General features: G+C 39.5%; 1 protein-coding gene across 1 annotated transcript in view; it reads right to left on the reverse strand.

Annotated features, from left to right (window-relative positions):
- The window catches only part of IDE (insulin degrading enzyme), a 70,951-nt gene extending 66,941 nt beyond the window's left edge, over positions 1 to 4,010 (reverse strand). The window contains exon 1 of the mRNA XM_015811289.1: positions 3,902 to 4,010. Coding sequence (XP_015666775.1) covers positions 3,902 to 4,008 — 107 coding nt within the window. The 5' untranslated portion in view covers positions 4,009 to 4,010. The remainder of the gene's footprint in view (positions 1 to 3,901) is intronic.
- Between the last annotated feature and the right edge of the window lie 13,252 nt (positions 4,011 to 17,262).

Below are 17,262 nucleotides of genomic sequence, written 5' to 3' on the forward strand. Positions count from 1 at the left end.
TATGTAGTTAATAGTTATAATTAATAAACTCCCTGGCTAACCCAAAATTTACATTATTCTTAGGGTGTTGTGTCATTCAGGAATCACATAAAACTATAATGTAGTTTATCTTAAGAATGTTATATAAAAACAGGCATTATGATTAATAGTTTAAGCTCTGATCACAGAACATACTCTAACTGAACTGAAGTCTTCCAAGGGTGGAGATGGGGAACTATTACTCATCAACTGTTAGTACAGCAACTCCCAATGTCACTCATCACTAGCCATCCTGACAGTTACTGCTGGCTATTAGTTCAGAAAAGCCAGAGGGTGGAAAGGTATTCTATTCTTCCAGTAAATTTCACCCATCATGCATAACCATATTAAAATGATCCTGATAATATGCATTAAAATATCTTAATTTTGCCTGAACATATTGAATATTTAACAAGTGAATTCAATCTTGTGTTAAAACCCCATTTTTTCAGCAAAACGGGCAACAGCAATCCTATCAAGCTACTATCCTGTATCACTGGTATTCTCTTCCCTTTCCTCCACATAATAAGGCAATTGTGCAAAGGGGTTTGAAACTTTGTTCATCAGCAAGATACTCTCCAAAACAGAACAGGTCCAAATATTATATGGCAGAAGCAGCTGGCAATACAAAGTTCCAGTTAAAAAATGGAACAGATCTATCTCAGGATTGCAAAGAAAAGCATTCCAGGAAAAAAACCCAATGCTTCTCTATGGAAGCAATTAAACAATAGCTCCAAATGCTACCCACAGTATCGTTCTTAAACTTACCCTCTCCTATCACATAACTTAAAGGGGTGCTGCTATTAAAAGATTGGAAAGAATTCTGCATCCTTTTTCTGCCTTGTTGTTTGATGACCTTGTGTTTCATACTTTTTGTTATAATCACTCTCCTTTCCCTCCAAAAATAGAAAATCACTGGACCCAGATTTTACTCTTGAAATACATTTGTTATTTATACTTTCCTTACAACATTTCCTGTACTTTGATATTAGATTCCAACTACTTCTCCTCAATTTATAATATTTCTGTTTTATCAGTTGCATTAGAGTCCAATTAATTTAACATTTCAATGTCAGAGGATGAAACAGATGTTCTCTCTAATGGGGATACTGTTTACAATTGCCTTTTCTGTAGGATTTCAACCACTTATTTCATACGATTTGTTTTTCTTCATAGTGCTTTTCCCGTAAGCGCAGAATCTGCTTTTTTTATTTATCAATAATTTAGGAAACAAAGTCTAGAACTGAGAAAGTGAGAGAAGGCTATGTTTAGGCCTTCGTTATGGCCATCTAGCCAAAAAGCAAGCCCTAAATCATGGGTGTCTAACCTTTTGGCTTGCCTGAGCCGCACTGAGTGAAGAGAAATTGTCTTGGGCTGCATACAAAATATAATAACATAGTTAATGTATATAAATCACGCAATAAAAAATAAAGTTTATGAACTTGGGGAGTCTCATTACTAGCCGTTGAGGGTCACATCAGCCTGTGGGTCACGGGTTGGACATACCTGCCCTAAATAGAAAGCTGTCAATAGTCTACAATAATTTTTGGAATACAAACATAATATTTCATATTTTCCAATTCTGTCCCTAAACCATTAGCAAAAATCCTACAAACCTCTTTCCCAAACTTACTCATGCTTTGACAGTTTCTTACACAACAATGAACAACTTCAAATGTTTCTTGTGTGACACTGCTCCAGATTGCCCAAGATGTCCACACATTCGGTTGTTTTCACCTAAGCTGAACAAAACCAGCTTCCTAGTTTCAATAACTTTGTATAGTTTTGTTAGAACATTTTCAAGTAGTACTACCAAAATATATTAAATCGAGCAAATGCTTGTCATTAGCTTGGTCCACAATATTCTAACAATCTATCAGGATTTCTGACTGGCTGACCAAAGAAAGACATTTAAGCATCCAAGTGACCTAGTGACATTTTGCTGGAATGATTAACTTATGACCTACCAAATATTAAAGACAATTCTCAGTATCTCTCAATATCAACAATGCTGTCCAGAACTCCTGAGGTTTTAACTCAAATATCTAGACCACAGCTTTCCTATAATTCTTTGTCAATATTTATAATGGCATAAGACTTGGTGGACTACAGTTGCAATAAGTTATGCACAATAAAAGTATTGAAGTATCACAAGCCTGCTACTTCTTTCAACATGAGTGTTATGTGTAATTAAACCCAATGTCATTAATCCATACTTAACTGTGGGTGGGATCAAGCTAATTATTTCTGGCAACTCCTTGGTAATTACACATTCAAATATTTCACTAACAGATTAGCACATCTGCACTTGTTTTCCACTCACTACAAATAAAATTTTAACCTTCATATTTTTGGTGCATGACAAAATGAAATTTCTGCAGTCCGAAGTAATAAGGTACTTGTAATTCACCAAATTCAACACAATTCTTTACATGTACTAGGTAACTAGAATACCATGTAGTTTTTATATCTTCAATTGCAGGCCGGGCCCTTTTTTTATATATGTTTCCTCATCTTCACTCTACTAAAAGTAAATAAACTTCCTAATGTTTACTTCTTTTATTACTCTTAACCAATGTACAACTATAGATGTATTCAAATGAGAAATCAAATAAGCCAAATATTGGCATTTAAACATACAATAACTCAACTGTCAGCATCTACTAACACTTTTTATTCACTGGATTTTAACCTGTCAATCACTGGAATTCTTTGAACTGATAACAGGTATAAACAAAGAAATAATACTCTTCAAAATGAAGAACTGCTGTTAATATAAGTAAATAAAAATATCCTGTATATTCCTAACATAAGTAAGGTTAAATTAACAGTTTTAACCATTTTATTTCTTTTTAATAAAGTTGTCCAAATTATGCACTTAACCTTATGTGAGAGGTATACAAGTACACTATTAGAGCTCACTCTTCAATAAAGTGAGCCAATATCAGACTAGTACACCATGAAGAAATATTTTCTATCCATTCTGCAGGTAAATAATTAACCTTACCAACTCATATAATACTACTGCACAAGTATAACTATCAGGAAAAAAAAACAGAACTCTTATTTGGAAAACCACATTCACTTGGACACCGGTTTCGATTATACTGGTATGAAAAACAGAAAAACAAATGCACAGCAAAAAAGCAGCCACTTTCAGCTCTTTTTATCTCAGCCCCGATTTCTGAGGCAAAAAGCGATCTAAATCTATACCAAACACCTTTCTACAAAACTAAAAGGAAAGAAAGAACACACTAAAAGAAGCAGTGAAATCTGATGCCTTTGCTGTCCAAGTTCTCCTCAGTTAAACCTGTTCAGCATGACGTTAGCTTCCTCCCATAAAATGTGACTCCGGGCAAGGCACACAACAGAAAGCAGAGAACCGACCTGGACACACTGGGGAGAGGAATCGGGTTTTTCCCCCTTATATCGCCCTTACCGCTTTTGCCGCCCCAATATAAATACGCGGCGCGGTTCGCACCCGCCCACCGACCTTGCCTGCATGGCAACCCACCCATTTTGTCCGCAGAGATTCGCTTCTCGGGGGACGGCGACGGAGCGAAGGCCGACGGCCGCCCCCAACTCCCCTTTTTAAGCCTTACGGTCCACCACCACCACCACCACCACCACCCCGCCGGTAAAGGGGATTTCTTCCCGTCTCCCTCACAAAAGAATTCGCATTCACGCTGATTCACCCCGTTCCAGACAGGGCTGCACTATCACACTCGGTTACAAAATCCCGGAAACGGGCGAGAGGGGAGCCGCGAGAGACCTCGGGCCGGCCACGATTCCCCTCACCCCTTACTCAACCGCAGCCACAGCGGGGAGACGCGCACCGCCCCCTCCCCCGAGGCCCAACCCCCGGGCCTCCCCGCGGCAGTACCCTGAAAGGAAGAGGTGCTGCTGCTGTCTCAGGAAAAGCCGGCGCGCTAAGGGAAGCGGCCGCAGGGAGGCCCGCAGAGCAATAAGCCGGGAGAGTCGCTGCCGCATCTCTAGGCCCTGCCCGCTGCCCCCGAGCCGGCCTACTTCCCCGGCCGGCCCCTCCCTCAACAGAAAGCAGTGCCCAAGCAGTTCTCCGGCCGGTGGAGGCGCCATTTTTCCTTCCCCGACGGAGACCTGGAGGCGCTTGGAGGATCCTACCTGACGCTGAGGAGTGCTCCGCCCGCGGGGAAGGAAAGGGAGCCGGCTCGGAAAGAGAGCAGCGTGCTGTGCTGGCAGGAGCAACGAGAGGTGGCTGCAGCCAAAGGGGTGCCGCTGGCAGTGTCTGGGCAGCGCCTGTTGCGGCGGCTGCAGTTAAGGAGCAAAGGCCTCTGGACTGTAGCCTTCCTCCGGGGAGTGTGTTTGTGCGCGCGCGTGTGTGTGAGTGAAAGAGGTAGAGCCAGCGCGCGACCCCGTTACAGAGAGTGTCTACTAACGAAGACAGTCGCCCTTTGCACACCAAGTCCGAGTCACTTGATTTACTTCCCGAGTAAAAGGGGTAAAACACACACGCAAACACTAAACCACCCTGGCAGCTTTCGTGCCCGCTAAACACAAAAAGGCGAGGACGCGGCGAGGCACAAATGAACAACTTACTTCCGCACAGCTCCTTAAGGCGCAGCTATCTAGAAACGGGCCCCGTCCTGATTTAGGAGTGTTAGCAGCTCGAGGGCCCAATTCCAACCCTAACTCCACGTTCCCTTGATTTGGAAGAGGATTAGCTCTTTTACAGGGCCATAATAGCCGGAGGTAGGGCTCAGTAGCCGAGTGTGATTTCCCACCCGTGTTCTTCTGAGTTGCTGAAGTACCCTACAACTGATGAGGATCGAGAGGGACTCGATTCAACCCGCCTGGTGGGCTTCAGATGGGGGGCTGTTAATTAACTGGTGTAATTTTGATTTTTTTTTTGAGCTGCTACCTCCGTCTCTCTTGATTCCTTCAACAACCCTGCGTAGTCTTAAGCAAACTTAAAAATCTCATCGGGTTTAAGCTGCTTAATTACATAGGGCTGATGTAATAAATGATAAGGAACACTTCCTGGAAAATGAAATGTAATAACTTAGAACATGGGATGAAAACTGCTACTGAGCGTAAATTTCACAGGTTTGCAATTTCACATGATGATTACTAAATGTTTGACTTTGAAATTTGCACAGCCAGTCTGAAAGATAAGAGCTGAGGTAAAGTTTCATGCCGGAACTCACACACGTCATACAACCCGCCTTGCCTACCCTACAAGGTTCCATCCCAAAAAGGTGCCGGAACTCCATTCTGGGCGTTCTATGACAAAAAAAGCCCTGAAAACAAGTATATACGGTACATAAGTGTATATTGTTTTCAGTGTACATTAGTATTCATAAAATGAGAAGTGGAATGAATCAAATACACAATTCATTAAACAATATGCTTCCAAAACATATTAGATCCTGTCTCTAGAATCTGATCCTGAATTGCAGTTTGTTTTTTTTACAGAATTTGGTTTGTGCATAGATGAATATGAAGGATCAGATGAAAGAATATACATAATAATAATAATGATAAAGTTGGAAGGGACCTCGGAGGTCATCTAGTCCAACCTCCTGCTCAGGCAGGAAACCCTATACCATTTCGGACAAATGGCTGTCCAGTTTCTTCTTAAAAACGTCCAGTGTTGGCGCATTCACCGCTTCTGGAGGCAGGTTGTTCCACTGGTTAATTGTTCTAACTGTCAGGAAGTTTCTCCTTAGTTCTAGGTTGCTTCTCTCTTTGGTTAGTTTCCACCCATTGCTTCTTGTCCTGCCTTCAGGCGCTTTGGAGAATAGCCTGACTCCCTCTTCTTTGTTGTGGAGATAAGACCAAAGTGTGGTTGTGATGGACACGGGAGTGAGGAAGATGAATTCTGAGAAGAAACATTTACTCTTAAACAACTTTTTCTTTAACAGCTTTTTTCCTTTCTGCTCACTGAGGGTTTTGCAGACAAGCTTGCTAACAGTTGACATGTTAGGGGGGTGCAGCGACAATGAAGTGAGACAGATTCACAGGTTCAACCACTTAGCCAGGATGTTGGGTACATGAATTATAAGAAATTATAAGAAAACCCAAAACCACATAGCTGGCACAGGAAACTAGAAGCTTTGCAAGATTCTATGACCTAAGGTGGGCAAAGATGGTGTGACATTTAGCTATTTTGCATAACAAGCGAGAGTTTTAGGGGGCTGCAATCCAGGTAACCAATCAATATTATATGTTATGCATGTATTATCAGGGGGAGGGAAAAGGGATGTGTTGGGTGGGCAGAGGGGTGTATGAAAATCACCTTTGATTATAAAAACTGCTGTTTAACTGTAAACAGCCTCGATAGCTTTCAAAGCTGGGGTGACTCATCTTTGGTACCAAAATAAAAGTGTGTTTTTCCATACCTTGAGTTTAGTGTAATTAATTGGCTTCAACACCAAGCTAAGACCTATTTTTGGGAAGTACAAATATTCAATCTAAGCCCAAGCAACTGAATGTACAGGCAATGTTTCATGAAGAGATAATGATGTTTCCACAAGACAGTCTGTGGAAGAATCAAGAATCCTACAAAAAGCAATAGAAAGATTTTTAACACAGACTTAAAACTTTTTAAACTTTATACAAGACATTAAGAGTTATTTTATTAATGAATTGAAGCTCATGAGCATATTTGATTCAAGAAATTTTAGGTTATAATGTTGCAGTCTCCAGGGAACATCTCAGAAACCTTAGGATATTTCGGATATTTCCTTCCTCAGAAAGGAATTTTCCCCATAGAAAATTAAAGCACTCTCTATCCTTCTTTGAGTTGGCACTGATTAATTCCAGTGTAAAACTGATTGGACCCACTGCTAATCTCTATTTTTCTTCAAGTAATGGGAAGTAATGGGAAATAAACCTGGGGGAAGACAGTAGGCCAGAAATAGTCTGAAAGAGGAGAGAGGCAGCCTCTCCTATGATTATGCAACTGGCAAAGTCCTGGAGAAAAGAAAACTGAAGCTGAGCAGCTGCTGTGCTGTTCTTTCTTCATAGGGCAGGAGGGAAAGAATAGAAACTGACATTCCTAATTTTATAAACACTGAAGTGAGAACTAACAAGGTGGCTATTTCTCAAAATAAGGATCTGCAATAACACCATGTCAGAATACAGCACTTTTAATATGGGATGGTACTAATATTCTTTCCCCTCTCCATACAAAATATTATTTTATTTTGTAATAGCAGATATCAGTTCTCATTGCTACTTTTCTGGAGCCTGGATGAAAGTTGGTGCCCCAAATAGGAGCAAGGTGACCAGCTGAAAAGGAATTCCGAAACCAAAAGCAAAGAGCACAAATGTAGGTAGAGAAATAGCTCTGGGTAGAGATTGGCTAGTAATCAGAGGGATTCTCTATCTTTCAGCTCTTTCCAAAAAGATCTTTGATGATACATGAGAATTCATGTAATCAAGAGGAAAAAGTTCATCAGGGTATGTTGTTATCACAACAAACTGCAAATACTGTAGAAAGAGTGAGAAAGGAATGTACCTTAGAGACGGAAACCTATGGTAACTCTTAACACAGAGGTCCCCAACCTCGTGGAGAGAGGTTTTTCCACGGACTGGAGGAGGCGTGGTTTTGTGTGCTGCCTTTATCCCACGGATGGGGCTTTGCTTGTTTGTGCAGCCGGGTTGTTGGCATGCCGTGGCCTAGTACCAGTCCACGGACCAGGGCTTGGGGACCCCTGCTCTAACAGCAAACTGAAGCCTTAGCTCTATTAGAAACAGGATATATGCTTTTCTGGGATGTAATGGAAGGCTTGGATATTATATAGGAACCTTCTATCACTCTTCTAAAGTCATTCAGGAACTGGGAACAATGTGTACTATATCAGGATCCATGTCATGATGTCATTCCCATTGCAACAAATGGGAAGGAACCTCTATAAGGAAGAAGTGTACACTGAATATATTTTATGTATAAATATTTTATGGTTTCCTGGTTACTAATTCTTTAAGGTTTGCCAGCTCAAAGTATCTGATTGAGAGGTAAAATAATTGTGGTTTATAATCTGCAATGGCTGGTTTCATACATGCTAAGCAAATATTAGAAAGCCGCTTTAAGATTTAGTGCAATATGCGAATTAAGCAAGTAAAATAGATACCAGATACTGGTGTCCTCATCAAAAATTCACACAATAGCTATTTTTGAAAAAATAGAAATTTAATCCCACATATTCTCTTTCCACAACAAATAATAGCAAAGAGCTAGAGCACTTTAGCTTTTTTATTTTATTTTATTTTATTATTACTTTGTTTTGTGGTCCCACCAGCTTGCCTACTGGCACATGTTACTTCATGCAACGCACCATTGTTGCTATTTGTCGTGCCATTTGTAATCAGTCTGTGAGATCTTCTTACAGCAGCTAACTAGGTGGTCTACTATTTCTTCAGCTTCTTTGCAGAGATGACATTTGTTTTCTATTGCTATCTTATCAATTCTCAATTCAATTCTAAATTTTCAATTATTATTTTAGATGCATTGGCAGTTCAATTCTAATACGCAAAATATGCTCTTATTAAGTACAAAAGCAGAACAATGTTGAATCTAGTACAGTCAAAGATTGTGAATTCTGGGAGATACAGTCCTATCCTATTTAGAGGATACTGTACCAGATTAGGGAACCATTTCTTAGCTGAAATGCAGTGAATCAGCTTGGAATACTGTGTGTGGATATTTTATCAACTTTCTTCACTATAATGTCAGCCAGTTGCTAATTGTGTGCAGGTATATCTCACTGTATGTGTAATATATTGTGCTTATATACTTTCACCTGAAGGGGTTGTGATCTGAGTCTGGCAATTCCCATTTAGTGCCACTGCTTTGGAAAACTAATCAAATTTACCTATTGGCTCAGCTTCTCAACAATTTGCAGAGTTTCCTTTGGAGTTTAGAGGTGGACATTTTTCTAGAGGTAGAAATTCCTGGACCTTTCACTCCTTTGTGCAAACAAGACCTTTCCACCATTTCCCTGTCCTTTCTGTTTACTCTGATGGGGAGCTTTACTGTTCCCCTGCACAATGCCTATTTAAGATTTTCCGCCCCATTGCTTTTTTCCCTTCCAGGGAAAGACATCTAAAGAAAAAATGGGGGCAGATCACCAACTGGCTTCCATTTTTATGTAGATTCACTGGCTGGCTGGAAAGAGACGTAGCCAGCTTCGCAAGAGAAGTACATTAATTTGGATACCACTTTGCCAGTAGTAGGGTGAAGCCCATCATAGTGGCTCTAAGGATGTGCCCTTAGTTATATCAAAGTAAATTACAACTGGATAATATAAGTAGAAATGGTAACTGAATGTTTACTTTGTTTTAAGCAGCGCATCCCTTAATTTCTGTGCTTGTATAATTAGCTTATGTAACATGAGAGCCACATCCAGTTGATTAAATTTCAACAGGTAACATGCAAATCATCAGTAAAGAAAAACAAGACATACCTTAAAGATAACAATTACTATTTAAGTAGGCCAACAGTTTGGATAGGTGCTGTGTGGGCACAGGGTTCAACAGTGCTGAAAATATAATAATTGGGTACAATAATTTATTTTAATCACTAAAAAATTCTTGGTGAAACACACATTCCCAGATGCACTGCTTACTAAGCTATTGTAGAACAGGTGTAACCCACAGCCTGCAAGGTACACAAGCGTCCTCTGACCCATTTCATAAGTCCTCAGAGCCCTGTCTTATGGCCACATTCGATAGTAAAATGGCAAGAAGAGACACAAAGTAATAAAGTGCATCTTAGGCAAAACAAATTAACAAACCTTATCCTGTAGCATACATTATTACAAATGTTCCTTTGCTTTTTTTAAAATGAAAACAATCCTATTAGTGGTATTCCTATGTTTTCTACCAATGTGAGATATAACTATTTGCAATTAAATCTTTAATAATGTGATCCATAAGGTTATCTTAAGGGATGGAAGGGAACAGTGATTTCTAGAAGACTGATGATTGCTTCGGGATCTGTTTTCCTTCCTGAGGTTCAATTTTGTTAAATGTATGTAGAATTGTTTTTTTTTTCTATAAAGAATGCTAATTTGCCTTCCTTCATACAAATATAGGAAAACGTTTCTTCCTTCCACCGTGAAAGCAAATACTGAAAAATAAGCAAAGTGCTGGTGGCGGAGTCTTTAATAGTTCAAAATGCAAGAATCCCAGCGTAAAATAAATAAAAAGTACACCTGCACAAAATCCTGTGAAAGATATGAGGGAATGAACAGAGGAGGGTTATGCAACAGCCATCACTAATATCAACATTTCACCCTCCAAAACTGAGGGAGTGAAGCGTTATAGAACATCTACTGCACACTTTCTAAGGTTTATATTTCTGACTTCTAAAGATTCAAATAAATTAATTTTATTGGAGGCTCTGGATATCTTCATTCTTTTGCTTCCATTGAAAATAATTGGGAATTGTCTTTTAATTATAAAAGCACATCTTGAAGACTCCAAAGAAAGCAAATAGGGCTGTTGACTGCCAAACCATGTTCGGTCTAATGTCTCTCCACTGTGCCAGACTGACTTTGAGAAATGATCTTCAGCTTGTTCATTTGGTTTTGTTTTACTTCTGAAGCAGTTCCTTTGGTCTTAGACCTTCTTGAAAAAAAATATAGCCAGTTCTGTGCCACTGCATGTAGAGCATATATATACAGTATGTATGTATGTATGTATGTATGTATGTATGTATGTATGTATGTATGTATGTATGTCTTTTTTTTCATACCTTTTGAGATGTCAAGGATGATTCAGTTCCTCACGGAAGACGATCCAGATGAGAATGATTTAGTAATGTGATTCATGCACATCAACAAAACCCACACATCTTTCTCTTGTTATGCTCCTAATTGTATTCTTCTACCTTCTCCCTCATATAAGCTCCCATATTGGGAGAGGCTGCTATAATTAATAAGCTAATTAATATTAAGAGCTATGTCACTTAGATTTAAGTGCTCCAGATATATTTCCTGGCCAATCTGTGTTCACACTGTATGATTCTTTGGAATGTCATGTTTTTAGTCCTGAGTGTCTATGGAGATTCTCAATCATCCAGATAGTGGTTGTCCCGAAGGTACTTTTTTCAAAAGGCTACTGGACTTTGTTTTTTTCTTGAAGATGCTTTGCTTCTCAACCTAGAAGTTTCTTCAGTTCTGACTGAATAGTGGAAGATGGAAGGATTTATATTCTTGCAGTCATCTAGTCGTTAGCACTCTTTCTGAGAGTCATTGAGGCCACTTCAGTCAGAACTGAAGAAGCTTCTTGCATGAGAAGCAAAACATCTTCAAGGAAAAATGAAGTCCAGCTGCCTTTTGAAAAAAGCATGTTTGGGACTTCAGTCCTGAGGAGCAACAGTGTTGACTAAAAATTTCTAGATGGAAATTCAGCATTATATAAGATGTCTGAATCCTACCCAAAAAAATATATATCTGATGAAAGATCTGGTACTGATCACAGTATTGGATTGCATTATTGATTTCAGTTATTCAGGTTCTCTACTTGTCAAGTATTTTAGAAACCCATTCAAACTTCCAAAATGTGAATCCTTTTAATTCCCTGTAAGGACTTGTTTTCACATGAAACTAACCAAACAAGTTAAGCCAGGTTACTGAAAGTCCAAACTTTCTGCTCAAACTGAGATGAGTACTAGAGTAACCACCCTGAGTCACTTTGGTTAGTGAGATGGGTGGCATATAAATTTAATAAATAAATAAAATAAAGTGTCTCATGAAGCATCTCCAGCTGCATTATCCTGTTTTCTCTGTCCTTTATCCTGGCTTCTCATAAATGTACAGAACATCTGCAAAACAGGTACAGAAAGAATATGGGGAAACTGTCCAGGATTGTGCATTTTAAAAAATAATTGTTCTTAACTGTAAAAAAATATAGGAAATAAAAATTACAGAGGTGAAGAAGAAGAATAGACAAGAGAATTTCTATGGTATAACTACAACATACTTCAATTTTCTAGTCTGGTACTAGATGAATTTATACCGAGGCCCCGCTAGTCAAGGCTGCCACCTGCTCTACAAACAGAAGCTGTGAATCAAGAGTACCTACAAGTCGCACACCAACTTAATTAAACACCTCTCTGGTACTTAGAGTGGGGTCAAAAACCCAGATCCACTTTGTCTTGCTGGAATTCTGTCAGAAGCAGTTCCAGAACTTCACAGCCTCCAGACACTGGCTAATCACCTGAATGGAATTGCTTGATCAGGGAGGATGAAAATGTGCCGCAGAGTAACTAATAATACTACCTCCTGTGCCCCCAAATGACTTCACCCAGTAGTTTCATGTAGATTTTAAAAATGACCAGTAAGAGACCTGAACTCCGACATACTTCACACAAGATGGACAAGGCGGTTTTTCTCCCCTGTAGCCCACTAGGTATACCAGACCCAAGAAATCAACTCCACAGGAAAACTAAACTATTTTTTGTTGAGATTGGCTACAATAGTAGAGAGTCTTGCATGTCTGATTGTTCTGTCCTTCCTCCTCCTTATTCTCCAGTGAATTAGGGATGTATCTACCTGAAGCACTTTCAAATGTTACTTCATTGTTCTGGGCTTTAAAAAATCCACCCCTTTTACCTAGGCAATGGTTCCTGCATATTTCTATCAAGGTCAGCTTTCTTACTGTCTACACACCCCAGCATCAAATGAAACTGGCTATGGAGGAAAACCACTACAAAACAGTGACCATCATTCTCAACAGCTGAAGCTGATACAGAAGAATATTATGGTTGATGGAATCAAAAGTCTCCAAGAGAGCCAGGACAGAACATCACCCCCATCCTGAGCCCTCAGAGGTCTTCTGCAAGGCAACCATGCCATCTCATACTATAACTCAGCCTGAATCCTAACCAAAAGGAGACAAAAAAGAGAATACCCTTCAGATTTGCTTAAATGGGTTATGATCACACTAACCACTGATCCTTTTAAAAGAACCACCGGGTAAGAATAACCAGCACATAATAAACCCTGGCTCTTCTCAAATAACTTTATTTTTAAAATTACTATGTGGCTGCAATATCAATTTGAAGATGTAGAACTGTTTATACAGTGCAGTTTTGGGGTTTGTTTTAATAAGCTGCCTCTACACCCAAGTGATTACTGATTTGCATCACTTGCTGCTGTTTGTCATCGACCCATGTCTGTTGCAGTAAACTTCGAAAGCATATGCCTAATAAATGTGAGCATTGGTCAGTTTCAGCAAGATAAACGATCTATATTAATATACTATTAAATGAACTCAGAAAGCAAGAGTTGGAAGGAATATATATTTTAATTAAGTGAGCCATATACTTTCTATCCTGAGCTCATTTTTGCATACAGTAGCAGTTATGCAGGTGAATGTACAAAACTAAAACATACAAGAGGCCAAAACAATGTTGATCAGAACCAGTCTATAGAACATAGTTATCTAATGAAGCAAGTCACCAGTAGGTCAGGTGAAACTCATGTGTGCTACCACATGTACATTTCCAGTGGATCTGGTATAACTCACCTGTATGGGTAGGCCCCTGTTGGTACTCACCAATAAATTCTTCTCTCATGTCACTTCTCTTTGCCTAATCTTGCTGTCTTCTCTGCACATGTATATGTGTGCTGTATGGGAGGGGATGAGAATGAGAGGTTTTTTAATTGTGTTCACACACAATTTATATTAAACTTGGAATTCATGGGGATGTGAGGGGAAGGGAATTATTATATCTGTATATATAAATAGTTAAATAATTAAAGTAATTAAAAGTGATGTTAAAATTCAGTTAATGGGTCCTTGTAGTAATATAGTCCCAACCTATTTTTATAAAAACCTATTGTTATAATTATATATACTCATAAATTATATACATTATGTAAATATTCTGAACTGGGCAGGGGGTTGCAGCAAAATACCTCCTATGATTCACTTGTTCTACATGGCCCCATCTCCTTTTACAAAGAGATTTCTGGCATGCTGTTCAAAGGCTGATGAATCTTGCTTCAATGAAAACTGCACCACGCCTCTGCTATTAGAGCATAAGGCAAGACTGAAGCAATAATTCATGGTGACATTCCAGCTGAAACGAAACAGAACAGTCTTATAAATTCACATATAAATTAGTTCTTTATTTCTGTCAAGTTCTTGATAGCGTAACCATTTATTTTATTTCTTGTAGACTGTTTGATTCATGACATGGACACCTTCCATTTCCAAAACTTACATTTATATCCACACCTAGAAACTACACCATAAAAATACAATAAATGTTGTAATTTTTCCATGCAGGTCATTTTTCAATCATGTGCCTTTGTGCAACTGTGAGTTGTGTAGCAGTTACCCACTTTCCTGAACCAATAATTCTTGCTCACAGCCACCCATGCCCTAGTCACTTCCCATCTTGACTGTTGCAATGCACTCTATATGGGGCTGCCCTTTAAAAGTATCTGGAAACATCATTTGGTTCAAATGCAGCGGTATGCATAGCTTTGTGCAGGTCTAGATGTGCACGTGTTCTCTCTCCTGCGGGAGCTGCATTGGCTGCTAATTTGCTTACACGTCCAGTTCAAAATGCTGGTTGTCATCTTCAAAGCCTACATGGCTTGGGACTAGGTCATCTGAAGAATCATCTTTTTCCGGTCACCACTTCCCGACCCATTAGAGTGGGGAAATAGGAAATGCTATGGATCCCCTAAGGAGGTTCATCAAGCACAGAGCTGAGCATTTTACAACTTGCAGGCCACGTTTGGCTTGTGGGCAGTCCCAGTCTGGCCTGAAGTGTCAGTAGTGTCAGTGGCAGCATCGGGGGGGGGGACGTTGGTGCACATTGGTGGCAGGGGTGGGGCAGGGCAGCATCGGAGGCAGGGTGGCAGCATCAGAGTGTGAGGTACACAATAAATGTACATGTTGTAATTTTCCATTTCTGCTTAAAGGAATAGGCATATAGAGACACTTAGCTAAGGTATTTTCAGGGAAGGAGATGTAGTAAGCTGGAGGAATAGAGAGGAACTATATACACTGACTCAAAGCATACTTTTAGAATAGTGCACACTATTGTAGAATAGCATATAGCTTATGAAAAACATATTATTCAATTTATATAAGGTTTAATCTTTATAAAAACTGCATATAGTATTATAAAGTATAACTATGAACCAAAGTGTAGCCATGTTTAACCGAATCATGACCTCTGTTACACACATAGCTTCTAGATGAAAAGCAGGCATTCTTATAGATAAACAAGGGAAGATATACATCCTTTTTAATTGCAATTATCCAGTTTAGGTTGACAGGCTCACCTTGTAGATAAAGCTACACCCTTAGTTAGCAGGATGCTACAAATCATGCCACAGACAAGGAAGGGGAGATAAGACAAGAACAAAAGGGGCTTTTGATCACATAATTGGAGGATCTGGTAATTATAATTGTTGCTAGGCGGTCGGAAATCGTGTGACTAATTCAGACCTATCAACTGGGTTTGAAGAGGAAGGATGTGGCGTGATGTAAGGGACGGGGTATAAAAGTCTATGCTGAAATTGATTCAGGTGTGGCCCTTTACTTGCAGGTAGAAGGATACACCAGCTTTTGCAAAAGCTTTAATAAAATTTGTTTTGTTTTCCAACACTCTTGGAGTTGAATTTTTATTCCTCACAAAAGGGATGGGAAAGTGATCTGTCACAAAGTCCTGGTTTCTTATGTGGCCTCTTGGAAAAATAAATTGCCCTCCCCCAGCTGGACCAAGAAGAAGGGCCTTCTCCATAGTGATTCCTTCACTGTGGAACATCATCGCCATGGAGATAAGATTGGCCCTCACTTTGAGATTCTTTTGCAAGGCCCCGAAGACCTGGTTTTTATTATATTTGTATTGGGTTTTTATCCTTGTAAGCCCCTGGGAGTCACTGAGAATGAGTTGGATGGCCATATAAATTTTCATAAATAGAAAAAAAATAAAGTAAAATATATATAAAATAAATTAAAATAACATATGGTTCAAATACAACATAGCCATTAGAGCAGGCATGTCAAACTCGTGACGTCACGTGACATCGTGCAACGTATCGGGCCGGTTTTGCCATTGCCGGCAATGGGGTGGGCGCGGCTTCCACATGACATGTCCGGCCTGTGGGCCGGCAGTTTGATACCCCAGCATTAGAGGAAGTGTAAACATTTTAAAATCCTAATTTTAACAACCCAATACCCTAATTTTAATACCCACTCAATGAATAATTCTAATGAATTTAAAAGATTTGCTCAGGTTTTGGTGAGATTTTGATCACTCTTTTAAATATATTATAAATGTTGCAGGTTCTGGATATATAATTCACTCTTAGTTTTTCCTTCAATTGCTGCAAAGAAAGACGAAAATAAATCTTTCATTTTTGTAGTATTCTATCTTAATGATCTGTACAGAAACTCTGCATTTCTGTCTCTCTCCTTTCCTAGCTATTTCTGCGTACCAAAGAAATTGGGCACAGGAGAGGCACGAGAAGGCTTTGCTATTACAGTACATTATATGAGAACCAGTTTGATAGTCTTTTAAATTTCTTCTTGTCTCATTGGCCACCTTGGATGACTAATGATACAGGTAACTAAAACTAAAATTCCCAGGATGCTTGTGTTCTGTCCTCATCAAGCCGACAATGCTTATTATCCATAACGAACTCTGGATTGCCTTACAATTTCTTGAATTGTAATAATAATAATAATAATGATAAAGGGAGGGAAGGGATCTCGGAGGTCATCTAGTCCAACCTCCTGCTCAGGCAGGAAACCCTATACCATTTCGGACAAATGGCTGTCCAGTTTCTTCTTAAAAACTTCCAGTGTTGGCGCATTCACCACTTATGGAGGTAGGTTGTTCCACTGGTTAATTGTTCTAACTGTCAGGAAGTTTCTCCTTAGTTCTAGGTTGCTTCTCTCCTTGGTTAGTTTCCACCTGTTGCTTCTCGTCCTGCCTTCAGGCGCTTTGGAGAATAGCTTGACTCCCTCTTCTTTGTGGCAGCCCCTAAGATATTGGAACACTGCTATCATGTCCCCCCTCGTCCTTCTCTTCGTTAGACTAGACATACCCAATTCCAGCAACCGTTCCTTATATGTTTTAGCCTCCAGTCCCCTAATCATCTTTGTTGCTCTTCTCTGTACTCTTTCTAGAGTCTCAACATCTTTTTTACATCGTGGTGACCAAAACTGGATGCAGTATTCCAAGTGTGGCCTTACCAAGGCATTGTAAAGTGGTATTAATACTTCACGTGA

Source organism: Protobothrops mucrosquamatus, unplaced genomic scaffold (assembly GCF_001527695.2).
Source record: "Protobothrops mucrosquamatus isolate PMUCROS unplaced genomic scaffold, P.Mucros_1.0 scaffold36, whole genome shotgun sequence".
Classification (NCBI taxonomy): domain Eukaryota; kingdom Metazoa; phylum Chordata; class Lepidosauria; order Squamata; family Viperidae; genus Protobothrops; species Protobothrops mucrosquamatus.